This window comes from Micromys minutus (genome assembly GCF_963924665.1).
Source record: "Micromys minutus genome assembly, chromosome: 17".
Classification (NCBI taxonomy): domain Eukaryota; kingdom Metazoa; phylum Chordata; class Mammalia; order Rodentia; family Muridae; genus Micromys; species Micromys minutus.
This window is the reverse complement of record NC_137952.1, coordinates 15900296-15917464: the sequence shown is the minus strand read 5'-3', so window position 1 is coordinate 15917464 and position 17169 is coordinate 15900296. Positions and strand designations below refer to the sequence as shown.

The window sequence follows — 17169 nt, the reverse complement described above, 5'->3', positions numbered from 1 at the left end:
TCTTAATTACCTTTAGCTCATGCATCTGAGAATTATTTATCATCAAATAAATGTATTAAGACTTGCGATTTAGGAAAGAAATGTCAAAGAAACAAAGAAGAAAGAAATTCAGAATTTCTCCTTATCTCAAACTATTACTGTTACTGTTACAAATTACTACATAAATGGCCTGTACTGGAGAAGTTATGATATCAAGCATTTGCATAAAACTTGACATTTCAGGGTTTCCCAATGTTTTCTTTACTTTTTCTATTCCTCTGATTTAACACGATTTTCTACTCATAAAAAAAGTGAGGTGTAAACATGTTTCGGTGACTTTTGTGAAGGGATTGTGGCCATGCCTGTCACAGGCTAATTCCACGTCTCTCTAATACAGTGTATTTGGATCAGAATAGCATCTCTGTAGTCCCCATCACAAGGTGGCACTCAGTTCTTCAATCAGCCCACTGCTTGCCGCCTTTCTGTCTGCAGATGGAGTTCTGGCAAAGTGGCTTCTCTGCAAGTGCAGAGAAAAGACAGGAACAACGATATTGATTTACCGGAATTCTTTTCATTTCAAATACTGGTAGAGAGGTAAAAGTTACCCAGTGATTTCCTGGGCTAAAAGCATTTGAAAACCCTGACAAGTAAGAGTGAGCATGTGTTTCTTTTTTATTTGGTTTTGGTTTATGGGTTTTTGCACACATTTGTTAAGTTTGCTATGGACTGAAATAGTGGGCATGGGATTTCTTCCCAGTGCTCAGGGCAACCATTTATAAGAAAGATTTTGCTCTGTTTTAATGAATTGAATAGTAAGGCCTCCTATGTGTTTATACTGAGTGTTCTGAGCTCTTTCTACTTTATGGTGATGCAGTTGTTCCTGGGGCATTCCTTGCTGTTACTTCAAACTCAAAAAGAGCGGTTGTGTGGTAAATGGAAGTATCATCCTCAGAAAGTCCCTGTGATAAATATGAGAGTGATTTATGATGGCGGTGGGGAGACCACAGGTTCTAAAACTATTCTTCCCTAGCACTGATCTTGCAGGCTGCTTTAGCATTTGAGGCGAATCCCCCACCTTCTGTGTTCTGTTTTGTTCTTTTTTGACTGTACACATACACATACACACACAAACACAAAATGAACTTAAATCTAGCATTTTGTTGCATATTTAATAAAAAGATCTTAAGCCATAACTGCTGTGGCTGCTGGGAGCCTTATTTCCCCAAGAATTCTTTCTGTGCATGCAATAACTTTGGTTAAATTATTCTGGACGTAAAAGGCAGAAGAGTATTGAAAATAATATGGTTTCTGAAGCCTCATTGTGACAAACCAATTTCCAAAGATTCAACTGCCGAACATTACTTCATAGTCCCTTTGTAGATGAGCTGTTCGGATTTTAAAGCAGGAATCCTTGTCTGTGTGGCCATTGGTGTCACAAAAGGAAAAGAACAACAAATGAGACGGAGAAACCCATTCTTCCAATGATTGTCACTGAACTGATTGGTGTGTTAGTAAACATTCACAGTATGAAGTCTGTCTCGGGCTTCAGCTTAGAAAGTAGTGCAAAAGAAAAAAAATCCAGTCTTAAGACCTGTGAACAAAACTTGTTACATTTCCTCCAGAATGTTAGGCATTTGCTATTATATCTCCCCAAAATTAATAATAAAATATAATCAATTTCTAAAGGCCTCTGCAGCCTTTTCAAAAGTTAATTTCCAGTTAAAAATAAACTTTAATTAAATCCAAGATTAAATTGTGACCTATATTCTATTAAATAATTTACTTTCTCTTTTTTCTACACAGTAATTCTTACAATTTCTAAAAAACAACTACAGAATCCAAAGACATAGGAGATGTTATTAAAACACTGGAAAAAGACTGCTCAAATTCATTAATTCTTACATAGTAAATACTTCAGAATGCCAACTTTTTCCATCACGGCACGATTCCCACCAATGTTGACAATTTACTTATACACCCATGTGCACACACATACTCTCTCTCTCTCTCTCTCTCTCTCTCTCTCTCTCTCTCTCTCTCTCTCTCACTCTCACTCTCTCACACACAGGCACTCCCCTCAGGACCACCTTCACTATTAACATTTTTCCCATTGTGTGCAAAATTCTTGCATTCTACTAAAAAATATAAAGATAGACCTGCTGTTTCTATGCCTCCCTCCTCTCCAAGATGTATCGTTTATTTGATGTGCAATACATGTTTAGTCACAGTTATGCCATGTATTACCATTAAACCGTGTATTACTGTTTGCCGTGCACTCATTTGCATATCTCGTTTTCATGACTGCATTCTCTCTGTATGACTAGATTTGGAGATGAGCGTTAGTGGCAGGCAGAGAAAGACTCACACATCAGTCTCCACTGCCTTTGCGTTAGAACAGTTGTTTTTATCTGTCTCGCTCTCATCCCCCTTTCCCTGACACTTATCTTCCTTCCCACATAAAGACTCCTTGACCCCTTCTTCCATCTCTAGATACTCTGACTTGTCCCCCAGGGAGGAAGAAGTAGAGCTCCGAAATTTCTTGAGCAAATTAGAAGGGAGGTATGGGCAACTGACTGCGTTTTGTGTCAGCTGGGTCTGTTCTTCATTTTCAGTCTCTCTGTGGTAGAAATAGTTAAAGTTAGACACAATCACTGGCACAGGCAAAGCAATGGTTAAGACACCCGCAATGGCACACAGGGACCCCACAATCTTTCCTCCCACTGTGATGGGCTTCATGTCCCCATAGCCCACAGTTGTCATGGTTACCACAGCCCACCAAAACGCATCTGGAATGCTTTGGAAATGGGTGGTGGGTTCATCTGCCTCTGCAAAATACACAGCGCTGGAAAAGAGGATGACCCCGATGAAGAGGAAAAAGATAAGAAGGCCCAGTTCCCGCATGCTGGCTCTTAGGGTGTGGCCCAGGATCTGCAGGCCTTTGGAGTGTCTGGAGAGCTTGAAGATCCGGAATACTCGGACCAGACGGATGATCCGGAGGATGGCAAAGGACATGGCCTGCTGCTGCTGGCCATTGCCACCCCCCTGCTGCTGGGCGAGATCGGTGCCCAGAGTGATGAAGTAAGGCAGGATAGAGACAATGTCAATGATGTTCATGATGTTTTTGAAGAAGAGTGCTTGGCTGGGACAAGCGAAGCATCGAACCACAAACTCAAAGGAAAACCACACAATGCACACCGTCTCCACGATAAAGAAAGGGTCATTGAATATCGTGTGCCCTGAGTTCTCCAGGTGGGGCGCCGAGGTGTCATTCAACAATCTGCTGTGCCCACCTGCACTGAGGGTCATGATGAGGTCCCTATCATCCCTGAACTCGGGCAAGGTTTCCAGGCAAAATATGACAATAGAGATTAAGATGACCAGGACAGATACGATCGCTATGCCCCTGGCAGGGCTAGAACTCTCTGGATATTCGAAGAGAAGCCAAATCTGTTTTTTAAATTCATTTTCTGGCAGAGCCCTGTCCTCCTCTTCTCTCACAAAGCCCTCATCCTCGCGGAACTTGAGCAGGGCTTCCTCTCCCAACTGATAGAACTTCACCTCCTCGGTGAATATATCAAAGGGGACATTGACTGGCCTCTTGAGGCGGCCTCCCGACTGGTAATAATACAAAATGGCGTCAAAGCTGGGCCGGTTCCTGTCAAAAAAATACTCGTTGCGCAAAGGATCGAAGTACTGAGTCCTCTTCTCGGGGTCTCCCAACAGAGTTTCTGGAAACTGAGCCAAAGTTTTCATTTGGGTTTCGAAGCGTAGACCGGACACGTTTATCACCACGCGTTCACAACAGTCACTGTAGCGGACTGAACTGTAGCCGCCACCACCCTCATCATCCTGTGGTAGCAGGTCAGTGTAGGAACACCCATCCCCATGGTCATCTTCGCTATAGTAAAACCTTCCCTCCTCTTCCTCCTCCTCTTCCTCCTCCTCGTCTTCCTCCTCCTCGCTCAGTTCCCTCAGGATCTTCTCTTCCGAGCCACTGGGCATCAGGTCTGAGCAATGTGGAAAACTGCTCTGCCTGTGGTGGAGTTTCTTCTTCTCAGTTCGCTGACGCCTCCTCCTCCGGCTACCGCGGCTACCCTGAGGATCATGGGAGGAGTAGGCCCCACGGGTCTGATGATGATGGTGGGGACCTCCACCAGAACCCCCGGTGCCTTCCACAGCAGCCGTGGCAGCTGCGACCGCAGCAGCAGCAGCTGCCCGGGAGTGAGCGAGTCTCTCCCGCTCTCTGGCTCTCGCCTGGGCTGCATAACCATAAGGCATATGGCTGTTGCACCCTGAGCTCTCGGCGCTCACCATTGCCACCTCCATGGTGGTGGTTTGGGGAAATGGCTGGTTCCAGTTGTAAGAGAGGAAGAAAAATAGGGCAGCTTATTTTCTTACCAAATTAAGGTAAGTTTGGAAGCCTTAAGCAGATTGCTTAGAAGACTTGGGATATTTTCAGTCCAACTTTGCATTTTCTGTTTTTAAATCAGCACACCCCATGCTCTCTCTTCTCGGAGACGCGGCGCTGCTTTCCAGAGCTTGCCTAGTCTAGACAACAGCCTAGTGCTCCTCTAACATAAGTCATGAAATGATGTGGTCTCCCAAACACCTACGTTTCTTGGGGGTTGATATTCAAATCTGGAAGTCTGTCTGGGATGCCGTCCGGTGATGACGCTACAAAACTCAAAGGCTGCAAGTATCTGACAGTCAGAAGTTGTGCCTAGAAAATCTAGAAAATGAAATACATTTTTTTTTCCTTGCATGGAAATTGTCCAAAGCCCAGTCCATCTAATTTAAATAAAATGTAAATAAGTCTTTAGTCTTAGCACTTGCCTTCTAGTGATGGCTTGACCCATGTTAAAATGTGGCTTAAAATACGCCCTGCCATTGCTGCTCAGTCTAGGAGGACGGTCTCCCACCAGACCTTCCCCTCTAAGGTCCTCAAAACCTTCGTGGACCCACAGACAATGGCAGGTTGCAGATGGAGGCAAAGACCTTGGAAGGTAGGGAAGGTGGTAGATGAGGTTCCAGCAGAGGCAGACTCAACACTGAGGTCTCCATAGAAAGCAGGAAATGAGGAGCATCCTTTGGCTAGAATCATTCAGAAGAAGCGCTTCACCTGAAGAGGGATGGGAAATAAGCACAGGAGAAACATAAAAAGGATCAACCCACAGAGAGCAAACAGCCCTTGACTCCACGTACACTTCCGTCCTCAGGCAAATCATGAGACACTCACCGGGAAACCATAACTTTTCAAGAGAACAGGGCAGGCTGCTCTAAAATCATTCCCACTCAACATCCACCTATCTCCTCTTTCCGAATCGTTCAGATCAGTCTATTTTGTGGCAACCCGTTTGTTTTGATCCTGTTTGTTCTCAACCCACACGATTCTCGCTTTCCTCTGCCCCTTCACCAATGCCAGATCTTCATTCTCAGTAGCATCCTCCTCCTTCCACAACAGCAACGTTGTGACTTCACAGCCTTTTCCAGGATTCACTTATCTCAAGGAATTCTCTTTAAATTTTTCACCCATGAAATGTTGCTGAATTAAGTACCCTTACATTTTTCTTTTCCTTGGGATTAAAGAACTGGGGAGGGGAGAGGAACAGCTTTCTTCAATGTAGACTCCGCTACTTGAAAGAACATCAACTACCTAATCTATAAAATGTAAACAGCATAATCCATCCCCTTCGCCCCACACTGGTAAGGACCAATGGAGATGATGGATGTTATTAGGATAGCACACTGTCAATGTACATAATAAAGGGCAACAAATATGGCAGTTGTGGGCAGCACAGCACCAAACTAGGTTGTCATCTGTCTACCTGCTCCCCAAATTCGCATTCTGTGATGCTGTCTGATGCAGAGAAAGACAGACCTTGAGCACATTCAGGGCACTACGGCAGTAGACAATGCCTGTGTGAATCTGGCATTCTCTGACTCCATGAAACATGCCCCTGTTGTTTTTTTTTTTTTTTCCTCTCTCTCTCTACTCCAGCTTCCTGAACACTCCCTACCACCCACAGCCTAGAAGCAGATCTCAGTTCCCACTTAGGAACCATCCCCTCACCCTGAATTGCCTTCATGTTCACCTGATACAGTCTTCTGAAGTGTGAGGATGTTGCATCCCGTGTGCAACACTTCACCCACCTTTTAATTGCATCCTGCCCTCCCATTCCCCAATTCACCACACGTTTTTCTTTTTCTTTTTTTTTTTCTCCCTTTTTAATTTTATTTTTATTATGTTTTTGCAGAGCCTAATCTGTCTACCTCATCTACTACTCCTGGCCCCCTTTTCTTACTTTGCTCTCCTAAGTCCACTGACTTCATCTTGTTGGCCAGGATTTAGGAAACCTGCCCTTAACTCCAGCCACCTGCTTCTTCCATTGACTTTTTCCAAGAGGACTTCTAAGAATACAGAAAATGAGCCAGAGGATTGGAAATGGTGGTAACAGGTAGAATTCAGGGCATCCTCTAGTTTCTATTACTGGAAACACTTGGGCAGCATGAGAGCAGTTGCTTTCTGAAGCCACTAACAGCATCCTACCCTTGAGCACCTGCTGCTCTGTGCCGTTGGTGTCTGTCCCATAACTTAAATGACAAGCAGGGAAATGGGAAACGTGGGATCTCACATACACACATCCTTGATTGAGACCAAGAGAATCCAGGAAATACACCTCAGATGTTACTCCTAGTGACATCCTGCTTCCGTCTGACTTATCACATTGTCTTACGTTCACAAGTGTTTACCATGGGGAGGTCTTCAAGGCCTTTATATCAAACTGTCCTGTGACTGCATTCACTGTGACATGTCATCCAACACCTTTCAGATTGGCACAGTCCAAAAAGCCTGAGAATCTATTCAACTTCTCAACACCCACAAACTGTTAGATACCACGTAAGTCTTGAATGACTGACATACCCATATATTTACAAATGTGAAGATGTCTCTCCCACCCAAGTAACTCCCTCAAAGGTCATAAATTAAAGGGTCTCCCAGCTCACTGTTCCTCCTACAAGCTCTAGAACTACCTTCATTCTGCTCTATGTCAAATGCTTCCTTATTCTTTTATTTATTTAGGCTTGTTAATGACTGTTTTTCCAACTCACTCTTGGACATTCAAAAAACAAACTGTTTTCCTTTCAATTAACTACTAGTTACCTCACTATCCTAGAGAGACAGAAAGAAGGAAATGGGGAAGGGAGGCAGAGAAGCAGTGAGGCAGGGTGGGAAAGGGGAAATAGAGGAAAGAAAGTGAAAGAAAGAAAGAAAGAAAGAAAGAAAAAAAGAAAGAAAGAAAGAAAGAAAAGGGAGAAATAAGAAGAAAAGAAAGAAAGGAGAAAAGAAAGAAAAAGACAAATTACAAACCCACCAAATCATTTGTCCAACAAACTAAACTGATTTAAAATCTTTTTCTCCAGGTATTCTTAGGAGAATCAAGCAAGCTTCATGCAAGAAACCTTTACAGGGTCTTTCCCCTGTGCCTTCTGAACACCATTAAACTAATAGGATTTTGCAGGGCACCTACCTATTCCTGCTTCTATGCTCCCAAATATCAACCAAGCATTCCTCTTCCCTTCTTATCCAACAACAACAAGGCAGCCTTCCTTTTTAGATGCTAATTTCTGCAACAGTGTTAGGGTGGTACCTGAACCAAATCTGGGAGAAGGACAGAGAGGGACAAAATTAAAACATAAAAAGGTAATAGAATCAGAAAATGCAGCACCAAAAAAAAAAAAAAAAAAAAAAAAAAAAAAAAAAAAAAACACGTACTTGAACTCCACGCACACCATTTATCCAGTCCCCGCGGACTGCTCACACACTGAAAATGCATGCCATCCTAATGTTGGAAAAGGCAGCAATACAGACCCGCTCATCAGCTGTTGGCAAAGGAGAGGGACGGTGAGGCTGGGATCAGGCAAAACGAAAATGATGCTGAATCTAAACCCCACCTCAGTGGGGGAACGACATCTTTAATTGCGCCCTAGTCTTGAGACCTGGGTTCCCGCTCTGGCACATTAAGCAGGGCGCACTCGCCCCATCCCCTGGGTCGCCCCTGGAGCGCGGCGTAGCATTGCACCTCCCTTCTCCCACCTCCTGGTTTATTTTTAACCGCCTTCCATTCATGTCCTTCTGTCACATTCTCAATATTATTTATTCCTCAAATGTCCACAGTTTCTCAACAGCCAAAAGAGTAAGGTGAGGGAGAGATAAGAAAGGTCTCATACTTACCATTCCCAGCAAGTGCGAAAAATAAAAATAGAAAAAAAAAAATTCCCCCGGGGTGATTTGTTTCCCCTTTACAAGCTGCAACAGCTGGAGGAGGGGCAGAATCATTGGGGGTGGGGGCGCAGTACAAAATAAAAATCAATCGGCTTTGGCAGGTGGAGGATCCCAAATATCCATGGAACAAGTTCCGTCGCCTTGGCCGGGGGTTAGGGGCTGTCAGAGTCCTCGTTACTGGAGCCCAGAGGTGGAGATTGGGGACGGCCCAAGGTAGACCCCGGAGATTTCTGGTTCCTCTAGAGTTCGGCACAGCAACCTGGGCTGGGAACGGAAGTCAAGGTTCCCCGAAAAAGACTCAAAATCCTAGACAGCAGCGATCACTTGTTAAGCCCGCATTCCTTCTCCAGTATCCATCCCAGTCTTGCTCTCTAGCTGGCTGCAGGAGCAGCAACACGCCTCCCCGGGCTGCCAGCGCGCACGGGCGGGGGCGGGGCATGGCCGGGCCGAGGGTGTGGCTTTTGGGGCAGTCACTAGGGGTGCCTCCCCGCGTGGCTGGGCGGGCACAGTCACGACGCTGCGACCCCACCCGTCGGCCCAGCCCCCACGACTGCTTCGCTTCTGGAAACCATCCCAGGAGCACTTGGCTATCACCCCCAAGGGAAGAACAAATCCAGGAGGTAGGAGCTGGAATAGAAGCCCAGGACCACAGCACAGGTGCCACTAGAGAAGCTGGGAGAGAGGGACTTCAATGGGAGATGGAGTTCAGAAAATGGGGTGCATAGCTTGGGGGCGGCTTCCCTCCCTGCCCTGCTCTTTTATCTCCCCAGGCACTGGTCCTCTGTTTACCCCTAGAGGTGCAGTAGTAAGGCTCAGGTGCATCTCTAGGGAGACTGTAGGTCCAGGAACCCTTGTTTCAACTGTGAGTACACTCCAGTCACAGTGTCAGCCTTCCTGGAACATTAAGAGTCTGCAGCCTCAGCTGTTGGCCCAGGCAGCCTCCCAGGCACAGAGAAAGATCAACTTGACCCATGTATTAGAGGATGTGTTAGAGACTGGTCCAATGTGGAGTCTGACCCCAAGTGACGGCTACTCTGTACAGGAGGCTCAAGTCACAAGAGAAGGGAAATAGGAGGGTTATGGACAAACTGTTCAAATGGCCTAGACTGGGGGTTTTGAAAGGCTAAGGTGACTCCTCCGGAAAACTGTTGCTGCAAAACATAATAGAGGCTTAACAAGAGATACCATGTAACCTATTGAGGGACTTTATATCAGTTCCCCAAACTTTATTGTCATCTACTTTAAAAAAAAAAAAAGTATTCCACATTACCTTGCCCCTGAGCAGTTAAGTGTTTCTCTAGGAAGGCAACCCCACTCCACATAAAACTGTTGGTGTTTCCATTGAAGGTTAGTTTATGAATGTCTCTGGGACATAGATGTGGGTATACAATTTTGAATAATCCACAGGAAAGAAAGGATAGCTTAAAGATGGGGTGGGGTTCGGGAAGAGGTATTAAGGTGATGGTCAAGTTCGGATTTTGGAGCATCTCCCTCAGCACTCATGATTGATCGAATGAGCAGTGTGGTACACAGGTCCAACTACTGGAGCACATCCGTCCTGGGCAGGTCGGTTGGCACCTGGGTTGCCATAGTCTCAGGCAGCATTGTTCACGGGCCCTGTTGGGCTTCCTTCTTTTGTGATTCCGGATTAATTATTAAGGGAAATATTCCTGAGCTGAATTATAGATATGCTCCTGTGCGCGGCACTCACGCTATCGCTGCTGACGCGAAGAAAGACACCTGGAAGACTGCTTTAGTTGTTTAATTTTTCAAATAACGGTGTGAAGGCTGAAACACAATTAGTGAAGGGGGAACAAACAAACAAACACGAATGTGAGATGTGGTTTTTCTATCTTCCCTCAATGCATCTTGAGATTCTGACACAAACAACACCCTCCACCCTCACCCCATCCCGGCCCCACCCCCACCCTGTAGGTGGAGGTTCAGAGAAAAGTTCCTACAGACACCTAGAGAAGCTGCATGTTCCAAGTCATTCCTAATTGGAGCTCACTCTGGCAAATGGGAGGGACTGATACTCCAAAACTGAAAGCAATCACTTTTAATTCCAAAATAGGCTAGATCCCTGTGCAGTCTTACAGATGCCAGAAAGGGAGGGCTGACTTCCTGTTAGACCATCAGAAGGATGTTTTTAGGGAATGATAGAATCAGGGCTGAAGCCATAGAGTAGAAGATCTTGGGATCAGTTTCCAAAAGCTATTTGTGAGATCAATCTACGGTAGCTATGGAATGCTTCCAGGGATTTGAAAGATGAGATTGAATAATGTACTAAGGATAATGGTTGTATGGAAGCTTGGAGGTTTTCATTGGATCACATGGAAACTTTGTAAAGTATATTGTTTCTATGCGTCATTGACTATTCCTCTTATGGCCCAGAAAGTTTTTTACCATTTAATTGCCAGAAATCTTCAGGAACATCTTTATTTCTTAGGTATCAGGAAGAGAAAGTACTAAATCTTAGGAATAATTTAGCTGAATCAAAGCCATTCTAATAACAATACACGTTCAGAATGCTGAACAAACATTCATTGACTACTTGGTCATGGCTGACTATGTTCTAAGTTCTTTGCATGTATATTATCTTGTTTAACATGCATGACTAAGCATTTTGTATGATTGGTACTATTCTATCTCTATCATATAAAGGAATTGAGATTAGCATGGGCTATAAACTTTGGCTAAAGTTGTCTAATTTATGGCATAGTAGCAGAACTAGCCCTGATATTTGTGACTTTGACAACATGGAAAAAATCTGTAGTCGGTGACAGTGACACCACACAGTCACACAGGCTGTGCCCACCTATCTATATAAGCAAATAGCTGTCAAAGGTTCACAGAATCTCATGATGCCTATATGAAAGTGCTGCCTCTGGAACACAAAAGGACCTAACAGCATCCAATCTAAAAGAAGCAAATAAGGACTTCCAAGGAAGAGAGAAAGTCTGAAGAGAGTTAGATTTGCTACAATGGAAAACATGTAGGTTCCTGGTGCTATGTAAAGAACACTAAGTAGTTTAGTGGAATTGTTGAGGTAAGGTCAGACCACCTGGGAAGGACATGTCCCTTTCAGTTCTCTGTCCCCATTCCAGCACAAACATAAGCAAACCTGAGCATGCACACACATAGTTATACACGTGTGGTACGTGCACACACACACACACACACACACACACACACACACATACTCATACACACAGAGAGAGTGAGAGAGAAAGGGATAGAGAAAGAGAGGCTTGCACACACATACTCCACTTTTCCAACTGAAGTAATATTTTTTATAAAATAAAAATCATTGTATTTCCTTCTTTTCCTCATACTTTTAGGGTTTAGAAGCTCACAAAATGAGCTGAGAGATCTTAACTTAATTTAATTTAACTTAACTTTATTTTATTCTATTATAACCTACCAAAATCACTACCTTGACTAAGTTCTAAAACTCTCCTTTCTTTAGAAAACTTATTTCTTTGCCTTTCTTAATCACCTAACCAAAACTTTATAAGTCACCCCACTTCCACACTTACCTATTACATTAAATAATTTATCCTTGGCTTTTAAGTCTCCTGTTGATGGCACAAATGTTCTAGCTTGCTCCAAGAAGCTTTTGTTTATGTAGAATGGGACAAACATAGTTTCCTTGGCACAAAGCAGGTTGGGAGGCCTGTATGACTTCACTGAGTCCATTCTGAGAGCTTTTGCTCTCTTTGGTGTCCTGGTCCCAAGTGAATAACAATGTTCAGACTACAACTTGCTGCCTCTTTAACTAGCCTGTGACAATAACACAGGTTGCTAAAAGCAGGTGCTTTTTCCACCCCTCTGCTCTGGAAGCAAACACTGTATCTGGCCCAGGTGTGGATCAATAAAGAAAGAGGTTTCCATTGTATGTTGGGAAAAACTAAGTGGAGATCACTAGTTTTTTATCTTCTGATTCTGGTTCCTTGGATCACCAGTTTTTAAAGTCCTGAAATGATACAAAGACAAGACAGAAGCCGAGAACTTATTTCATGCCGCCCCCTCCAGATTCCTAGGCAGAGATCTGAGTAACCCACTATGCTCAATGTAAGTGAGCTGCTCAGCTAGGTGTTACTCATAGCTGGGGTTTCCAATGACTGCTCACCCTCCTTTCCCATTCTTTTGCATTGCATGCATATTCTACTCAGGTCTCAAGAGCTCAGAAAGACATATTTATTTCTGATTGCAGTCCATTTAAATTTCTGAAGCATAAACGTAGTGACTTACAAGAGGCGCAAATTTAATTCCCAATGCTGACATTCAGTGGCTCCCTATCACTTGAAACTCCAGCCTCAAGTGTCCTCCAATAGCTCCTCTGATCTCCAGGCTCTTGAACACAAATGGAATACGTTCACACAGCCAGACACATAGACATAAATGTAAAAGTTAATAAAGGAAATCTTAAAATAAATGTTACCAAAATTATTTCTTCCATCTACTTATTTTTTCCATTTTTTGGTTGAAGGTGAAGACAATTGTGAGAGTTGGCCAATAGCAATGTGAAAAAAATAAAATAAAATAAAATAAAATAAAATAAAATAAAATAAAATAAAATAAAATAAAATAAAATAAAATAAACAAGCAAGGTTGCAAGTATGGATGAATGTGGCAAGAAGGCTGGCTTACAGTTTCTTGTCCTTGGCTGCCAAGAGTGCCAGTCCTTCATAGGGTCTATACACACATAAAGCCACACCAAGGTTTTCTCAGGCTGCTTCAGGACTTAATTCTTGCTTTAAATAATCACAAATGACATAGGTGGACATTTCCAAAGGTCACGTGAGGATCACATCATGCTCAGTTCCTCTCAGGTGAGTCATAACACAGCTGATAGGTAACAAAAGATGGGGATAGGTCTAACATAATACAAAGTAGTAAATATACAGAACGCTCTATAGTTTTGTGATTTTTTTCCTTCCTCCATTTTCTCTCTCTCTCTCTCTCTCTCTCTCTCTCTCTCTCTCTCTCTCTCTCTCTCTCTCTCTATCTCTCTCTCTCTCTCTCTCTTTCTCTCTGTCTCTTCAACTCAAGTTCAAGCATGGCTTTGGGGATGACAACACTAGATTGCCTCTTAATATCAAAAGCTTAGGCCCATCTGCATGATTTTTAGAAAAGATATAGTACTGAGTTCATATGTAGATTTGAACTTGTGTTATATTTCTAAACTTACAGTGGAATTCTAATGATTCACAGATGATCACTGGGAGGAGCAGGACAAAAACATAAACCAAAGCAGTTACTTCTAGACAGCTTGATGTGCTGGAGCAAAGACCAGAATTGGACTGTACAATTGTTTCCTTGAATAAAAGAGCCACCCCTCATAAGTTTGAGTTTCCTCATTCATAGTATAGGGAAATCAGCGCCTCAGCCCTATTCTACACTATCATGAGTTGAGAGTGACAGGGGAATGAATGACAAAGTCTTCTAGGACTATAACGCTGTAGCATGACTACATGTCAAAGTATCTTAAGGCAATAAGTATCTACAACAAAATGAATATTTGTATTCTCCTTTCTCCTAAATCTATGTGCTGAAGCTTGAATTCCCAAAATAATGGTCCTCACTCGTGGGGTTATTATGGAGTGTTAGGGTGACCATATGGATAAAGCGTACATGAGAGCAAGAACTCCTTTTAGAGAGGAGACTAGTTCAGGAGACAAAGAAAAGCCACGTGAACATACAAGATGAAAGCCACCTATGAACCAAGAAACGAATGAAATGGTCCTAGGACAACGTAGACTCAACAATAGTCTTTATAGAAGTGATTCTTTTTGCAGAATATTTTTGAAGAAATTTAGAGAAGGGTTTGTAATCAACCTACTGCACACATTTAGAGGAGAAATTAAGGTAAGCTTGATTAAATTGGCATCTAAGATGAGAATTGCATGGCAAGAAAGCTGAGAAAAAATTGTCAGTTAGGGTAGGAGCCGGATGTCAGATAGCTAAAGTCTGAACATGAGGCAACTACTGTACCAGGGCCCTAAGGTGACTTCAATCTAGAGTATAATTTGATAATGCATACACCAGAAATGCATGTCTCCTTTCTTCCCTCGTCCACTAATTCCAAGTTTTGTTATTATTCTTGTGCTAATCTTTCTGTTACATAAGTATCAAGAGCTAACCAAATGAACCACTGGAGCTTTACAAAATGTCTACCCTAGGCTGGCCTCAAACACATGATTCTTCTGCCTCTGTCTACTTTAGCAAATCCCACCATCACGTGCCACTACAACTGCTGCCATTATTCTAAGTACCTGGAAACTTAGAAGGAAAATCCTAGGGAAGAGATGAAGATCATTAACCCACATGTGTCCTAGCACACCTGCCTACAAGTTGGTCCAGACTGACAACTCTGGATATTTCAGTTAATAAATATTATAATTAATTCTTAATATGGCAGAATATGCTATGTTTTCATTAAGGGTTTTTGTTTTGTTTTGTTTTGTTTTGTTTTGTTTTCAGTGGGGAGGAAATAAAGCAGGTGAAGCTAACTTTTGTGCAACAGAGGCAAGGATGGAATCAGAGTAAGATCTTGGATTAGTCCAGAGAGGAGCTGAAGACCAAGATGCAGTAAAATCAATAATGAGCTATTAGTAAGCTCACTGTATCTATCTCTGTCTCTCTGCCTCTTTGTTTCTGTCTCCAGTCTAGTGAGCATTTTGTCACTATGTACAGTAGAGGACTAATTGAATTAACCACTTGGTGTTAACTATTATTAATAAATTTTACGTTTGACTCATCTCTGATTCTGTCTCTGACTCTATCTTTCTCCTTCCTATATCTCTCCTTCTTTCTCTTCCCCTTGCTCAGTTTCTTTCTGATTTCATTTATTTTTCTTTATAGCCATCATCTTTCCTTTCTACTGAATCTCTGCCTTTCCTTATCTCTGGATACAGCCCTGTAATACCTGATTTAGCCCCTTGCTACATGGTTGCCGAATGATCCACTCAAAGAGAAGAAGCGAATTAAGTTACCTCCAGTATCTCAACTGCAAATTGCAGACATAATTTGTCTTGTCAGCTACAGCTTTCGGAGAGTCACTCTTTTGGTGATATAGACGGGATGAGATTTTCTAAACAGAAATGCACCGGTTATTTTCTTCTTGCTTTGGTAGAATATCTTACCAAAGTGACTCCAGGAAAGAAAGGCTGCCTTGGGCTCTCAGTTTAAAGGTATGGTCCATCATTCAAGGAAGACAAGGAAGCAGAACCACATGGCAAGAGTCACAGTGCATCTTCAGTCAGAAAACAGAGAGGGATAGATGTGGATTTTCAGTTCACTTCCTCCTTTTTATTCAGCCTGGTATCCCAACACAGGGAATGTGCTATCCACATTCAAAGTAGGTGTTCCTTCTTCAGTTAAAACTCACAGACATACAGAGAGGTATATTTTCATAGTAATTGTTAATCAAATTTATTGTTAATCCAGTCACATTTAAAATTATAATTAAGCACCAAGGAAGACCAAACAAGTCTGGAACATTAGTTTTTGCGGTGGCATGACTGGTTCTTTCAATATCTTCAGACAGGCCTGATGGCAGTCATTTTTAGCATCAGCTGTCACCTGAGCATAGCATATAGTCAACTGAGAGGTACCTCAATGGAGGAACTTCCTACATTGTATGGGTCTGATTCATTTTCTGAATTGCTAATTGATATAGGAGAGCACAGCCCTCTGTTGCCAGTGTTATTCCTAGAAATATCGGCCTGGCTATATATGAAATACAGCTGAGCATATGAAAGGTTTGCACCAGTAAGCAATGTTCATCCACTGCTGTTTGCTTCAGCTTCCTGCCTTGATGACCCGAGTCTCTGCTTTGGTTTTCCTCTGTGATGGACTATAGCCTGCAGGAGGAATAAATCTTTTCTTTCCGCGTTTGTTTTGCTCCGTGCTTTATCACAGCAACAAAAAGAAAACTGTGACAGTGGATGCATGTCTGTAATCCAGGCATGGAGGACACTGAGGCAGGAAGGGCACCCTGGGTGACACAGTAGGACCATGTCACAGAACAAACAACCACCAAGCAAAAACAACTTGAAAGATGTTTTGCGATTACACAACCCGGAGTGTGGTACTCAGCATACCTGCTGTCATATACACGTTCTGCACTGGTGTGTAGTTTACAGTCTTACATTGAAAGTTTGCAGCACTATCCTGTTTTTATTTTTTTCAGATCTAATAATTTCAATTCAGAGCAAAAACACGATACCTCATTAAAAGTTATAGACATAAGGCACATCCCCCAAACAAGCCATCTGCCCTGCACAAAGAAGTGGGCCCTCGGTTACTGACAAGAACACAGATTGTTTTTCACTTTAAGGAGTCCTTCTCTCACACCATGGTTTGCTCAGCTCTGGACAGAAAGTACACCTGTTTATTTGTGCGTGATCCCACTGACGCATGTGGATGAATCCTGTGTTTATGTTGTCTTCTATGTTGTGTGTAATCTATGCTGGGAAAACTAATTATTAAACCCTGAAAGTGTGCCCAGAGGCTACTGTGAGAGATGCATCCAAAAATATGCTAAAAATAGCTAAGCAATAAATAACCATTTGCAGATGGGAATTGTTCATGCAGTATTCTAAGCAACAGCAGTTTTTTTAAAAGACATTATGGTGTTTTCCTCAATTTTTTTTTCTACTAGGTATACTAAATTCTGTCTATTTAAGAGGAATCATTTGAATAAGAGTGTGACAAAATTGACTGGCTTAAAATTAATGTTATTTTTAAGAGACAATATCGAACCGTAGCTTTTATGTTAGAAGCACATCACATGTGGATATCCTCATACATTATTAAAAGCACCAAGGGAATCATTTCTGAGAGGTAGAGCATGCCAATAATTATTATTTTAGATGATATTGTCAAAATCTCCAAAGTAA

The 17169-nt window shown here is 42.6% G+C and overlaps 1 protein-coding gene across 1 annotated transcript; it reads right to left on the bottom strand.

Annotated features, from left to right (window-relative positions):
- Nucleotides 1–2340: 2340 nt before the first annotated feature.
- KCNA4 (potassium voltage-gated channel subfamily A member 4) lies at nucleotides 2341–4305 on the bottom strand (the record flags this gene model as incomplete). Its single annotated transcript, XM_080931018.1, has 1 exon — nucleotides 2341–4305. The coding sequence occupies one exon, from the start codon at nucleotides 4303–4305 to the stop codon at nucleotides 2341–2343; it is 1965 nt and encodes a 654-aa protein (XP_080787144.1).
- Between the last annotated feature and the right edge of the window lie 12864 nt (nucleotides 4306–17169).